Here is a 15,205-nt window from a genome sequence, read left to right on the forward strand (position 1 = left end):
AAGCAATTTGGCCCTGGGTTTCCCGTCTCTAATTGCGTGCCTGCAGCCCTCTTCGTGCAGGGTGATGACGGGAGCTTTGCCACTGACTTCAGGAAGCTCAGGTGTAAGGTTCCAAGTTTCACATCTTTATTTTTTTTCTTAATATTTAGCATTTTAGGCATGTCTTGGAATGATCCTTGTGACAACTTCATGAAACCCATCTGGCTTCTCTTTTTTTTTTTTTAATTATTTTTCAAATGCATCTGTGCAAATCTAAATAAGCTGTCGATGGTGATATAACATACACTCTGTAAAAGCGTGAACTCTGTGTGCTCGGTGCTTATTACCACCAAGTGCAAATCCACCAAGAAAGGCGTTTCTAACTGGGCCTCCTGTCCTCGATAACTCAGGTGGTATTTGTGCAGATAAATCATGGCACCAAAGCATTTATTTGCTGTTAGTGACAGGCACCATCTGCTACATGCCTGCGAAGCGTTCAGGAAGGGAACCTGCCATGTGCAGGGAGGCTGTGGCAATGAGAACAATAACAGCGGATTTAGCAGCAATATTTGCAGGCAGCCGAAGGCAGAGGGTATGGCTGCGAGGTCAAGCGCAGGCACGGCCAGCAGTCCTGCCTGCCAGGAGCGGAGGGGCAGGCGGGCTACCTCAGGCACAGGCTGGCGTGACCTGGCAAACAGCGTCCAGGTGGGAACGAGCATCCCCTGAGTACCCACACGTCCCCACGCCAGCATCCCCCCCGAACCATGTCATGGCTTGAAGAGATCGCAGGCTTAGAAACGTTCCCCGATGGCTTTTGCGGATTCACCCCCAAGTGCTACGTGTGGATAGATTGCCGGGCGAAAATACCCTCTCGGGAGGAATTCGGGTACCCCTGGGGCACAGCTCTCAAGATTTGGGATAATGAGGGACCGCCGATCTGCCAGATAGTAGGTGTGAAGTCTTTGACGCGCGCGGCATCTCGGTGGTAGCCTGGGTGTCATTACTGCCTTCCTCTGTGACAGCAGCCAAATCACACAGCCCCCGAGGTGCCTGGGACTGATCATTCCCGCCGCCTTAATTAAGCTGTGCTGCTAGTGGCAGGCTGGCTCCCGCTCCTGCTGAAATGGGCACGTTAAGGTTTGGCACCACCATGTCGCCATCTGCAAAGCGAGGGAGAGGGTATCGAGCTGGTAGGGGTGGGAAAGGCTGCACGGTAGAGCGCTGCAAGGGGGTTTGACGGGAAGGGTTTCTGAGCACCGCTGTGACCTTGTATCTCAGAATCATGCTATCCCTGCTATATAGATACTTATTTATTTTTTTAGAGCACAATAGGACTTTTTAATAGAAAATAATCGCTCTTCTTTCTGGATAAGCAAGCGATTCCCTCCTGGAAGAAGCTCCCAGGAATTTTCTGCTCTCACATGCCTGTGCATTACAGCAGGGTCAGCTCTCTGTGCAAGTCAAATTCATGCAAAACAACATACATGTAGGCTCTAGTCTACTGGGTTTAGATCAGAGACGGATCAGATGACTCACAGGAATCTATGGAAATAGATCAAAGTAGCAGCACACGTTTGAAGAGAGCGTTTGCATTCGGCAGGGAGCGGGGTTTTTTTGACAACGGCTCGGAGCATGAGTCAGAGCGTGGGCCGGCGTGGGTGGCTGCGTGGGCGGCTGCATCTGTGGGTGTCGGACCGAGACAGACGCAGATAGATGGCTGCAATTAAGTAGTTAGTGAAATGACTGTAATAGTAAAATGAATTTAAAGGCGCAGGTTGCGAACGCAGCGCTCCCAGATAGCTCCTTCCCGGCAGCTCGGGGGCCGGCGGGCGTTTCCCGTTGGATGCTCCGCTTCGGGAGCCAGTTATCCCTGCTGATGTAGGTGGTGAGTCGGGTGGCTGCTTGCTGGAAACCGGCTTGTTTCCAGCTGCCGCGCACACCCTGAGGAGGGCATGGGACGGGTGGTGGAGCCCTGCCCGGGGCCGCGGGTGCTGACCCCGGCACACTCCTGCTGGGGAAGGAAAGCCGGGAGGAGGAAGGGATGCCAAGCAGAGCTGGTGAGGGAACAAGGAGAGGAGAACAGATCTACATTCGCTGGGAATGGCTGCAAAACGCCCACATACTTCTGTGGGACTAGGATCACGCCCAGAGCTCGCAGAAAAGCTAAAGTTGGGGTTTTGTCTTTTTTACAGTGCCCATCACTATCGCTTCTAAATACTGGTGCTGGATCCCACTCGTGACGTGACCCTGGTAATGCAGTCCAGAAAACCTGCTCTTGGGCTGTACCTCTGCCTTTGCAGCAAATGTGAACCACTTGCAATTAACTGTCTCCAAAGGACCTGGGTTCGGCTCCTTCGCTGTTGCTCTTGGTGCCCCCAAAATGGCAAATAGCGCCTGTATTACGTCGGCTTGCCAACTCCATCCTGTGGGACCCCACCTCTTGGCAGCCCCATATGGGAGCTTTTGGGGGTCAAAAGTGGAGCGAGACTCTCTTCCTCACTGCTATTTTTAGGTATTGCTTCTTCATGCCCTGCCACTCAGGTTTAGTAAGTCTGCGTGGCGTAAGAGAAATCTGATTAACATAAATAAATCGATAAAGGCCTCAGTAAATAAGTGATGAAAGAAACGCAAAGCTTGCGGCCACTAACCTGCGTACCCAGCTGAATCTCTGCACATGACCTGGGTGAGAGATCGGCAGTGCCAGATACCTGCTTTGGATTGACATCCGTGCTTTTGATGTTTAAGCTTCATTTCTATGCAACAGTGCCACTGACTTAACTGATAGTATCAACTCACTCAAGTCTGTTAGTAATTTTTGAGTGGTTTGGGGGCAAAAAATTTAAAAAGTCATTCTCCAAGCCCAGCTTTGCCATTCTGTAAAAATGAGACAAGAAGGAAACATTTCCCTATGTATTGTGCTGCCACATTTAATGATGAATCGTAATTAGATTTGCTGCCAACAGTGGGGAATGGCTTGGGCATCCCATGAGCTGAGAGGATCTCGTGTACCAAAACACAGCTCCCAGAAAGAGATGCCCTCCTGGGTCCTACGAGTGGGCTCCTGCATGTTTCCAGACTGCGCAGATCTGCCAGTTCAGGATTACCTGTGTGCTCCAGAAAACCTCCTAACTTCTGGAGGAAACCACCCGTGTCTATCAGCAGTATTTGAATGAGGAACTTTTAAAGATATTGCTTGCTAAATACCTATTATTGCCCAGCACCCCCCTCAGCTGGCCCTGCAAGGAGACATGTATAGTGGGGATTTCCTTCTCTGAGCAGATGGCTGTTCCGCGGAAGGGAGGATTTATAATTTATTGATTTTTTTTTTTTTTTTTTGCGATGTTCTGCACAGACGAGGGATGAAAGGATTGCTCTTCACTCTGATTGCTACACAGAGCACATTTTAGCAGGGAGAAAGGGTGTTATTTTGAATAATAAAAAAAACCCCAAACCTAACTCTTGAAGTAGTAGATGTGTAAAATTAATGTATTTTTAAAAGTGTCAGTATAAGTGCTTCTAAATGTGGCCACTGTAGCATACGCTGCCTACACAGTTGCAGCATTTCCCAGCGTGTGTGAGCAGCACCGTCCTCTGCCGAGTGCCGTCGGAGCTGGGCACGGCCACCACTGACACGGCCACCGCCAGCTCCAGCGCCAGAATCTTGCTTCGTTTCTAGAGAAGTCCTGGGTGCAACAATTTGCTTTTTGTAGCTAAACAAGGTCTCACTGAGATGATTACCCAGCCCGATACCTTTACGGCTGGTTATCCCTGCCAGCAGGAAGGACAAACACACGGTGACGAGCGGGAAACTCTCAGGCTGGGTGATGGACGTCACCTGTACCGAGGTGAGGAACTGTATGGAGGTGAGCTGAAACTCGGGCAGTTTCAGCTACCCTGGTGCTCACCTTACTTGCTGCAATTCCTGGGACGTTGCCTGCAAGCAATTTCATGGACTATGAGTTACTGGAGGTAGTCCAGGTTTACTCATTACATAGCTTTTCATTTTCCCTTTTCATTTTCAGCAGTCTCTGGTCTACAGCGGTGTTACCCATCGTAATGTAAAATACTTCTGTGTCAAACTATGGATTAGAAAGGGAGAGAAATTAAATTGCAACATGATTTTTTTTTTTTGCAGGCAAACTTCCATTCCTGTCTGTTCTCGGACTGGGGTGCAATTAGAGTTTATTGGAGCTCAGAGTTTCATTTACCATCTTTGATTGTCAGGCAGTCAGATGCGTGCCTTTCCCCACCTCTCAGACCTGTAATTTAGCTGCTGCTCTGCCATGACACTCGACTCTGCTTTAATTACAATGATCGCTCAATCTGGAAAGCTATTTCAAGGGGGCTGAGGGCTGGGCGTTTTGAGCCCTCTCCTGCATGGGGGCTCTCCCCAGAGCCAGGGTTGGTCCCCCAAAGCTTTGCGCTACGGGCCAGGCTATGGTGGCCGTGCACCCCGGCAGCAGGCTTTTGCATCTCGTGGGAGAAGCATTGTAGGTCTAAAACCAGGTAGTGATGACTGCAAAACCGCCCAAGGTCCGGGACGCAGGATAGAGCCTGGAGCCGTTAACCATCGGAGTTCTCTGCTTTTGTGTAAAATCAGCTTTTTAAAATTATTATTATTTTTCCCTGTGGCAACTGGAGCAGATGTGTTTTTCAAGGACCCTGAGCAACAGCTCGCCGGGGCGTGCTGGTGGGGCCGTGGGGCTGTGCCAGTGCCGTGCCGTGCCGAGCCGTGCCGTGCCCGCCCGCCTCCCCACTCCCCCAGTCCCACACGTGGCCCTCGCCCCAGCCCGCTCACACTGACTCATCCTCCTGCCGCCGCACCTTCGCACGTTGCCGTTTGCTGCTCCTCCGCTCCCTGCGTCTGTCTGTCTGTCTTTTTTTTTTAAGGCTCTTGAAGCAGTTAAAAAATCAAAAACATTTTTTCTTGCTGTTCCCCGTAGCCAGCTGGGATGACAGCGAACGGCAGCCTCTCGCCATGCTGGTTTTTCACCTCATACTGTGTGCAGTTCGGTCGAGATGTCAACCGGCTCGTGGATCTGTCCAGATGCTTCAGGGGATGGTGCCGAGATCTTTAAAAATATGGGCGCCGCGAGTACGGGGATCCCACGGCCCCGCAGGGCCAGCACCCCCGTTGACTTTCATTCTCCTGAAGAAGGTGGTAGGACACCAGGTGGAAGCCTGGTGGGCTCTCCCAGGCCGCAAACCTCCATGGCAATGAGCTTCGGGTCTGTTTTTAAGCCACAAAAAAGGGCAGGGAGGTGTATCACCTCACCGCGGTGGTTCCCTGTAACGGGGTGCAGTGGGGGGGCACAGACCCCCAGTGCAGACAAACAGGCGGGGCCGCATCTCCCAGGGGAGCAGGGGAAGGGGCTGCTCCTGCTGTCCCCCCACCGGCACCCGGCGGTGGACCAGCTGCGGTCAGCAGCTGGGGGGGAACAAGAAGAGAGTGCTTTTCCTCTGAACTCACACAGGTTATTTTCCATTAAAAAAATACGCTGATTTATCTTTTTTCTTTTGTTTCAGAAAATGTAAACAATTATTATTTTTATGCTCCTTCTGCCAAATGTCATAACTGCATAATTGTCGAAGCATTTGACTTTTAACGTTTTGCAAATTGTTGATACCAAACCATCCCTCTCATCTTTTTCCCTAGACCGAAGGGTCTCCTGTTGGGGCTTCCCTGGTGCTACCCTGCCAAGTAGCTGCAGAAGGACCTGGTGGTGGCAAAACTCCGATCACCCCGCGCTACCTGTGCCACACAGGCACAGGGTGCTTTGGGTTGGAGAAAAAAGAAATAATTCCAATTTAAACGTTTATCGTTGAAGGGAGCATTGAGATGAAGAAGGGAAGAAACAGGATGGGTGATACGCTGTGGATGCTGGGGGCTAATTCGTTCCCACCAGACACCATCCCTGCCCCAGCAGAGCTCCGATACAGCCAAGCAATTTGGCTGCGGCTGCCCTGGGCTCACAGCAAACACTGAGTGTGTGAAGAGGTCAGGGCAGCTAATGGTCTGTAAATGGGAGTGTTTAATGCACAAGGGCTTTGCTGCGCTGGGACCCAAGTGACCGTGGGAGCAAACTGGTCGTGGGAGGATTAGCTTGGCTGAGACAAGAGGAGCTCTGGCACATATGGCTAACAACAAGGATTTTTTCATCTAAGTATACACACAAAAAGTGCTTTTTAATGATAACAGTTCCCCTCCTGTAAGGGGGAAAGGGGTAAGTCATTTTACGTATAGCAGCCAGGGCCACATTTCCGGCGGTTTGGGCTTTGGTCAGGAAAGACTCACATGGAGAAAATCATGATCTGTGTGCTTGTAGTCTGGTCTTTCTGCGAGAAGAGAAATTTGAGGAGCAAAACACAACTGTGCTCCTCCTGGTGCCTTTCCAGCCACGATCCGTAAGGACGACTGGAGCGGAGCAGAGTTCATCTGGTACATGACCTTACCAGGGTCCGCCAGCCCCGCCGCCTGCCCCGCTGCTCTGGCTTCGGAGCAAGGGGCACTTGAGCAGCTCTGGCCCTGTGGGCCCCTTCTCTGCCCTCCCCCCCCACCCCCCCCTGCCCCCTCGTCCTCCGGGCAAGCAGAGAGGGGTCCTCTGGGCCCCACGAAGGGGTAAATGCCGGTCCCTTCACTGACGGTGCTGCACTTGATGAAAAAAGCACAGGGAAATAATCAGTCTTTGCAAAAATATGTCAGAGTACAGCGTAAGCGACAGCTTCAAGGAAAAACTTGGTTTGCTTTTCAGTGTTAAATCAGCCTCCGTTCAATGCCCATTAATATGCGGTTGGAAAGGATGACATTTAATTTTCTTCTTATTTTTCCTTTTTCCTCCTTCTCTTTTTTGCAGTTCCAATCACTTTCGTCTCTGCCCTGTCACAAGGCTTGCTTTTTGCTCCCCAGAGCTGTTATCTTCAAGCAAATAGCCTTTACCGATACTCTTTGTACCAGCTGAGGAGCAGCTCCGTGTGCCTTGTGAGATCCGGTTTGCCCACACACAGCATTTACAGAGTGAATTTGTTTATTTAAATAAGTTTCTTATTTTCTCCCTACCGGAGCATTGGCAGACATTGGGGTGTCAAAGTCAGTTATCCTCTGGAGAGCAAGACGGGAACAGTTGGGTTTTTGCTTGCTGCCTGTAGCCGCTGCAGCGGACTTGCACGAGGATGTGTTCCTTGCCATGAGCCTCCTGGAGCTGCTGATCCCAGGATGAATGAGGGCTGGAAAGGGAGAGCTGGCAACAGCTGGTGGGGAAGCAGACGGATGGTGAGATGATGTGAATAATGTGGCCATGCAGCACTTGAGCAAAGCCACTGGGGTCATGCAAACGCTTCTGCGTGCGTGTTTTCTGTCTGCTCCTCTCCCCTGTGCATGCGTTGCATGTGTGCCTGGGCAATCCCACCCTGCATCCCTGATAGAGTGTTTCCATCCCAGGATGATGACCTCAGTTGTGATCTTGCTTCCTTTCTGGCAAAAATGAGTTGTGGGTCATTTCAGTGCCGGTGCTGCAGAGCTGTGCTAGGGCCACGTGCATTTCTGCACCGCCGGTGCTACTCGAGCGGGGCTGTTTGCTTGCTCAAAGCCAGCGAAGCACAAATCTCTTTGCTTTCCTGAGGTCTGTACTGGTAACACGCCAGCCAAAAGGAGAAGCGGAGGGAGGGAACAAAAGCTGTCCTGTAGTGGAAGCGCAGAGCGAAGGACTGGCTCCTGTCAGGCTGGCCTCACGCAGAGCAGAGGAGGTGGCAACCACAGGAGGGCTGGCAACCCAAACCTCAGCTGAAGCAAGTGCTGGGGCATGCCTGAACCGGCACCGCTATTCCCGTGCCGCGGAACGGTTCAGCCGTGAGGAAGAGGTGCTATAAACTGGCAATGAAAATGCTTGGGAAGTCCAGGTGAATTGTTGGCCATGTCTAGTGGAGATTGTGAAAGGAAAACAAATCCTGTGACCAACAAGTAGAGCATTGGCCAGAAATTTAAATCTCCTTTTTATCATCTTTTCCTTCCCCCAGCTGTAGGGAGTGTGTTGGTCACCTTATTATTTTATTCTTAAGTTTTAAAGCTTTGCTGGAGCATTTCATTTCAGTAAAACCTATGGGGTTTGAGTTTCAAAGCTTTGCTGGAGCATTTCATTTCAGTAAAACTCATGCTTTTCTTGGCCTTTTTTTATTTTATTGTAAGTCTCTTCTCTTGCTCAAAGATGGTTGATGGAAAAAACGCTAGCCAGGAGTTCTTACAAATGAATCATTTCTATTTCAAGGTATTTCAGGTTAGCATAGGCTGATGGAGCCTGTAAGCAGTAGATGGGCCTGAGGATGCTTGAAGCTATGCAGGGGGATGCCAGACATTCGTACTCCCACACTTTCACAGAGCTGTTGAAAATTGATTTCTATGAAGCATCCATCCTCCCCTTTGTATTTGTTCCAGGAGGGGAACTAAATACAAAGCTGTATGGATTCTGGAAACAATGCCCACTTTTCTGGCAGCCAAACCTATCTCCAAAGCAAGGTAACATGGCATAATTCAAGAAGTCTCCTGACTTTATGAACCGTACTAATCAATGTTTATATTTAATAGAGTTATAATTGTCTTGATTTACTTCACTCCTAGTCACTCAGCAGGTGAGACTTGGTGGTGCAGCGACCACTGACGTGGAGAGTTCCCGCAGGTAATGTCTGCTTTCTGGGTATTAATGAACTAAAGCTCAGGTCTCTCGTTTTGGGCAAAGCAATGGTTGCCAGTCCCTCTTACCAGTGGTCCAGCAGAGCCGAAGGCACTTACCCAGGGCCAAATTCCCTTCATCCCGGTGCTGCTGTCCAACAGAAGGGTTCCTCTGCAGAGCTGAGGTCCCACAGCACGGCTGCCGCCAAGGTGCCCCAGCCCACGGTGTGCCCGGGGACACCTTTCGCAGGCCCCCTGCGCAAAGTCCTTGGGCGCAGGGGAGCCTGCAGTGCAAGCGGTGGTGGAGGTTTGGGTGAGTTCCTGGCACACACCCACGCAGGTTTCCTTCCAGGAGATGATGCTCTGAAAGTGGTGGGGATTAGTGTAACTCTTGTGCAACCGTGCTGAGACCCACAGTGCTTCTGGCGGGCTGATTGAGAAGAGATTTGGGCTCCATAGGACCCCATTGAGTGAGAGCAGCTGGCGAAGTGTTTTAAAAAATCACCTAGATAGTGTTTACTTGAAGCGTAGAAACTGCTGTGAGATGAGAAGTCATTATTTGCCTGTATTTTTTTGCTCACCATCCATAACTCGCATCGTGGAAAGGGATGCTTTGGGAATCTCAGTACTTCCGAAAAAGAAACACCACTCAAACCCTTGCGCTCACATGTCCTGCTGAAATCCCCCATCCGTGTATTTCCACTGGGCTGGGCAGCGGGGCAGCCTGGCACCAGGCAGCCTGTAGGACCCGGCTGTGACCCAGTGTAAAGAGCAACGCAGGCTGAAGTGGCACAAAATAGCAATATTTCCAGAAAAAATTTACAAGGTGTCTGTAGGGTAATGTTAATGCCCCTAACAAAGCAGCTAAGTGTCAGTTGTCAGGCATCTTTGCCTTATATCAGTAATTATTCATATGAGAAAGAAGGGTGGTGTGCCCTGTTAGAGAACTGCCTGGTGAGAGGCAGCTTCTGAAATACTACCCAGGTCCCCTGCGTGGGATGTAATGCATCTGTGAATGATCATCAGCCCTTGCCCAGCTGGAAGATAACTCCATTTATCTCCTCGTCAGGACCATGTACCCCAGACACCTTGAACTGGGGACAGGCTTGTTGCCCCCGGTGCAGGGGATGCAGTGTCAGCTGAGAAAACATCTTATTTCCATATGACACCTGCTGGTAAAAAAAAGGCATGGCTCCCCTTTAGAAACAAGTTCTGCTTTGTGGCTTTTTGTTTTTCAAAAAAGCATGCATCTCTTACCGCTTGCCTGTACGGGGTTTCTCGGTGCTCCGAGTTGGTATTCTCAGTACTCTGATTCATGTTGGCAGGTTGGAAAGTACTTGTCCAAGGCACTCATGTGGACAGGACGTATCTCTAGATGTTAGATTTCTTTGATTCTGCAGAAGATGAGCTTTCGAAAAAACCCACCCCTAAACTAATTAAGCTTCAAATTATTTCAGCGGAAACAGAAACTCCTCTGAATGTGAACAAATGCAATATAGTTTAATGCCATCACCATAAAGAAAGGTGACCATATTTTCACATCGAAACAGAGCTCTTGAACATCAGCAAATTTTATTTTATGCTTTATCATTTTTCTGTGAAGAGGTTATCAGCTTTGTGCAACCTCTGCCCTCTATGTTACCTTAACTGCCTGCTGCGTTTGCGGGAGGAAGGCAGTAGTGATGGAGAGTAGGAGCGTGGAAACCCCCGTGACTGCCAGCTTGCTAACCTCCGTGGGTCGTGGCAAAAACCTGGTGGACTGCTCTGCTGCAGGAGGGACCCGCTCAGTCAAAGTGCCCTTGAATGGCATTTTGCAGAGCCTGGAAGGGCTGCGGAGATGCAAGGCATTATTTATACGCCAGTTTTCTGCTCCAGCTGGAGACGTGAGGCTGGAGTTGAGCAGGAATTACAGGCTGCCAGATCTGACCTGAAAGTGGTGAGCACCTGGGCCACAGACGCTGGCTTTATGTCAGTCCACGTTTGATCAAAACAAAAACCCCAAAAAACACACACTGGCTGGAAAAAATATTCTATGTACAATACTTGATAATGTTTGTGGTGAGGACTGCTCTCTGGCTACATAGCAAATACCAACTTGCTGAAGGCCTCTCTCTGCTTATGCAAATCTCCCTAAGCTTATTCTTAAATCCAAGATCGCCCTGGGTGCGCTGACAGGTTTCAAACGTGGTCCTGAGTGCTGCAAAGCTTGCAAACCCTTGATTTGCAGTGTCGCTATATTCTTTGGCTGGCTGTTTAAGAAGAATATCGTTCAACAAACAGTAGTTGAATGCATTTGTGTCAAGTGAAATCATTCCTTTTAAAGGTTTAGTTGTCAGGTATTCATTAAAGCGGGTTTCACATCAAAATGATAGTCACTAATACAGCGAAAACATCTTTTATAGCTTTCAGAATTTTTATGTTGCATTGTAGAAATGCCAGATCTCCACTGGTACAGAAATGTCTTCCTGGACCTACATGGTAGTATGAGACTGCATTTCTCTGGTTCCCTTCAGAAGAAAATTAAATATGGTGGGAATGAGGACATTCCTGAAAGTCCTTTGTATAAATAGGGCGCAATGGACTGTAGCTGCAAATGTAGCATAACATTCCCATCGCTTCTGCAAACCGTTTTCCACCTTGTAAACACTAAAACTGGAGTTTGTCTTTCATTATCTCCGTAAGGTGAAAATTACCATTCTAACTTCATTCTTTTTTAAAGTAACTGAGCTAAAAGGTACTTCTGGCTTAAGAAATGGAAAGTCAGTAGCAATCTGGCCACTTGAAACTCTGATTGTCTGGGTGCTTTGGAGAATTTCATTCATCTGGGAGAGTGCTAAATCACCATTTAGTGCAAACCAGTCCTTTTTTGCTAGTCCCCAGGCTGGAGAAACCCAGAGGACACCGCCAAGGCTGCAATGGCAGGGGGCGCCGAATTCAGGTTAATGGGAGCTGTAGCACGCTCAGCTCTCCCTGAAAGTCAGGCAGATGCCTAAATATGGATTGAGGCATCTCACTTTAGACTAGCTATTTTTGAAACTGCTGGCCCTGGTGTGTGAATTGATGGCATTTCAGTTGCAAAGAGCAGATGGTACTCGCTAGTGATCCAGGACAGCTTTTTTGCATTAGTGTCAAGAATAGATCAAATGCCAGCTGTAGCTCTTTTGGGTCAGTGGAGGTGAATTCAGAGAGTGATGTGCACACTATTGCAACATGCAGCGGCAGGGAAAAATCAGGTGTTCCTTTTAGCAGCACAAAGTGCTTTTAAATGGCTTCAAATGCTATTCCTTGTGCCTTTTTGCACAGCTCAATTCCTTGTGCGTCTCACTCAGCAGTAAACTAAATTGCCTTATACTATAAAAGTATTATTCTGCATAGATTTTGTTTTCAGTGTGGTGCAATTCAGCATTTGCACCCAGTTCTTGGAGGCAGCTTTGGCTGTGCTGCTGGTGGGGCACTTCGGAGAGGCACGGTCTCTTCTCAACCCCGTGAGCCGGAGAACTCACTAAATTTAATGGTGCTGAGCAGCGTCTGGAGGGACCGGGGCGGAAGAAGGACCTGCAGTGCCCTGGTTTGCCTTCCCAGGAAATCTAGTTTTAGAGGTCCTGGTGGAAAGGCTGCCGAGCTGATCCGTCTAAGAGCAGGCAGTGTAAGGAGGAGTTTGAGAGTATTTTATGTTTATTAGAAAACCAGAGGTGGTTTCTGTTTCTCGGCTTACTGCTCATTTTATGTATTGCTGAACTTTAGTTGTACTCTTAGTGAGAAACTACAGAAAGGTGGTGTAGTGTCAGCAAGGATGAGCCTTTTTTGTTAGTTTAATTGGGTGCATAGCCTCTTTTCTTTGACTGAAGAAAGCTATGATGCATAAAGAAGAGAGTTTGCATCATTTAAGGCAAAAAATGAGTCGTGTATGTATGAGAAAGCTGGTCCGCAGGCACACCCTGCTGGTGTGTAGGGAGAGTGCAAAGAAAATGTATATATATACTTCCTAAAAAGGCAGATTTCCTGGGTTTTATAATCTACATTAACTTTTTTCCCATGGTATCTCTTTCTTGGTTTTCATTCCTGAAAACATGAGCAGTGATGCAGAAGTCAGGAAGGTCGCCTGACCAGGAGGACTCCCGCAGCAGATTGCAGTGCTTTTGGAAATCTCAACTGGGTCTGTGTGACTACCAGAACGACTTTATCACGGGTGTAGATGACATGGCTAAGGTCTAAAGTAGGTTGTATGTGACGCCTCTACATGCCCTAAGAGAGGTAAGCAACACTGTGAGCTCGACTGTTGTCAGGATTTTTCTGCATGACGAAAATTACTGGAATAGCAACAGAGAAAAAAACCTGTTCTTTGATTCTGCTCTGGAATCTCTCCCAGATGCCCATGTGATGATTACCTTCATATGACTTTCCAGCCCCCCCCAAAAAGAATAAAGAATAAAAAAAAAAATCAAGGAAATAATTCTCCCTTTAACCCCAAACAAAATGTCTGTACTGATTTGGAAATAGCTATTCCAGGTGATGTCTGCAGGCAGACCTGCTGCTGTTAATAGTATGATTGAATTACCTGGAAGCAGTAAGTGTCTTCAGATTGTATCTGGCCTTCACAGGGCAAATATTAATGCTGATATTTTGAAGAGTCCTAGGCGAACATTGGCCATCCCATTTGAAACCTCTCAAGTGGAGCCAATTTTGAAAAATTGCTATGCAGCAGAAAATCAGGCTTTTTTTAGAGATGTCAGACCAGAGACACCCTTGTTCATTAGTCCTGGAGTGGCTAAACACCTGCATTTTTCGAGACATATACGGCAATTTTCATATATTTGGGAGTCGTAAGACTGATGGAGAGATAGCGGCCCAGGGAAGGAGGGGAATTGAAAGGACCCCTCATTTCTGGTGTATGACCCCCAGGGAGCACAGCTGGCAGCACAGCTGCCTGAGCATTAGCACCTGCCGGGGTCTCCCCTCTTGTTCCCCCACCCATGATTTGGATAACCACGGCAACCTGGTGCCAGGATAACCCTGCCCGTGATAGGTGGGTGCCCTGCAGTCTCCAGGTGCTCTGGCTGTAGCAGCTTGCTGGGATCACGCCTCAGCTTGGTGGCCCAGAGTGTGCTGGTAGGACTGGAGGAAGCTGTTGGGGTGTTCTTGGTGTTCCCTGGCAATAAAAGGTATGTCCTGGGGATGCAGGAATACAGAGTTCTCCCTGTGAAATCACCGTGGGAAAGGGGATGGAGACGGAAGGGGTAGCTGGCAGGGTGAGCAGGCTGCGTGCAGAGGTGCTCAGGAAGCTCCCTGAAGATCAGGAGCCTCACCTGTTGGCAAGCTGCGTTTCCTTTTGCCATTTATCGTCTCTGTATCTGGTGTAAATAATGCTCGCATGGACTCAAGTCTTCCTGACTTGTTGGAGAAGCAGGTGATATTACAAATTACGGTGCCTAATTCACTTCAAGGAAGGAAGAACTTAAAGGAAAAATCATCATTAATATGATGATTCAACCTTCATTCACCCTTTTCCCCGGTACCCAGTGCTTGTGTTCATAACTGGTTTGGAAATCTTCTTTCAGCCCCTTCCCCAGAAAGGGTAAGTGGCAGGCCTTTGCTCTTGCCAGGGTGCATTTCATAGAATCATTTAGGTTGGAAAAGACCTTTAAGGTCATTGAGTCCAACTGTCAACCCAACACCACCATGCCCACTAAACCATGTCCCGAAGTGCCTGGATTTGGATGCTACGCCCTGGGAACCACGAAGCTTGTATCCCGTTCACATCCGCAACCCATTTTTATCCTGTAAGGAGGGCGTTACCTTCATGAACAAACTGGTTTTCCATAAGCATAAACTCAGTTTGAGCCCTGCAGCCTGAAGTGCAGTCTCGGCTTACACCTGTAGGTTGTGCTTCTGGACAGCTTTTCTCAGCAACAATAATTGCTCTCCTGGACCCGTCCTGTAAAATGACGCACTTTCTGTCTATCTTCTCACAGCTTGTATTTGTCAGGAAAAATTACTAATCGCTTGCATTTGCTAGATTAGTTTCGCATTTGTATAAACCTATAACAAGCCTGTAATAAATCAGAGTGAGATAGCCACTGCACGGTAAAATAACCAGCAAATACAGCAATGGCCTTAATAGTAATAATCTATGCAGATATATGCTTCTGTATATTTTATGATACTTTTATATGATGCCAACAGTGTGCTAAGCACTTCAAAGCCTTGGAAGACAGATCTTTGCCCTGCAGCATTTGCACAGTAAACAGCCATTCAGGGGAAGGGCAGCAAGGAAGTGCCTGATATAGTTGGGATGTTTGAGCAGTAATGTTATTGCTTGCATAATTAATGTCAGTGGCATGAGGAAAATGCTGGGGCTGATACATATTTCTATGGTTGAGGGGTTTGTTTTGTTTGTTTGTTTTTCATGATGAAAGATCCCTGTCAGTGGCCATGCCTGATAACGTGCCAGTTCTCAAACTTTGTGAAATGTGATGAAAAGCCTGTGCTTGATTTTGCTGTTACAGCAGTGAAGGGCTATGCCTTGTGCTGCTAAATGGAGAAGTAACTTGGATATGGCAGGCA

The 15,205-nt window shown here is 48.5% G+C and overlaps 1 protein-coding gene across 1 annotated transcript in view; it reads left to right on the top strand.

Annotated features, from left to right (window-relative positions):
- The first annotated feature begins 743 nt into the window (after nucleotides 1–743).
- The window catches only part of GLS (glutaminase), a 101,739-nt gene continuing 87,277 nt past the window's right edge, over nucleotides 744–15,205 (top strand). The window contains exons 1-2 of the mRNA XM_010569046.1: nucleotides 744–926; nucleotides 4,923–5,041. Of these exons, the coding sequence (XP_010567348.1) occupies nucleotides 744–926; nucleotides 4,923–5,041 (302 nt within the window). The remainder of the gene's footprint in view (nucleotides 927–4,922; nucleotides 5,042–15,205) is intronic.

Source organism: Haliaeetus leucocephalus, unplaced genomic scaffold, assembly GCF_000737465.1.
Source record: "Haliaeetus leucocephalus isolate CR32 unplaced genomic scaffold, Haliaeetus_leucocephalus-4.0 Scaffold1, whole genome shotgun sequence".
Taxonomy (NCBI): domain Eukaryota; kingdom Metazoa; phylum Chordata; class Aves; order Accipitriformes; family Accipitridae; genus Haliaeetus; species Haliaeetus leucocephalus.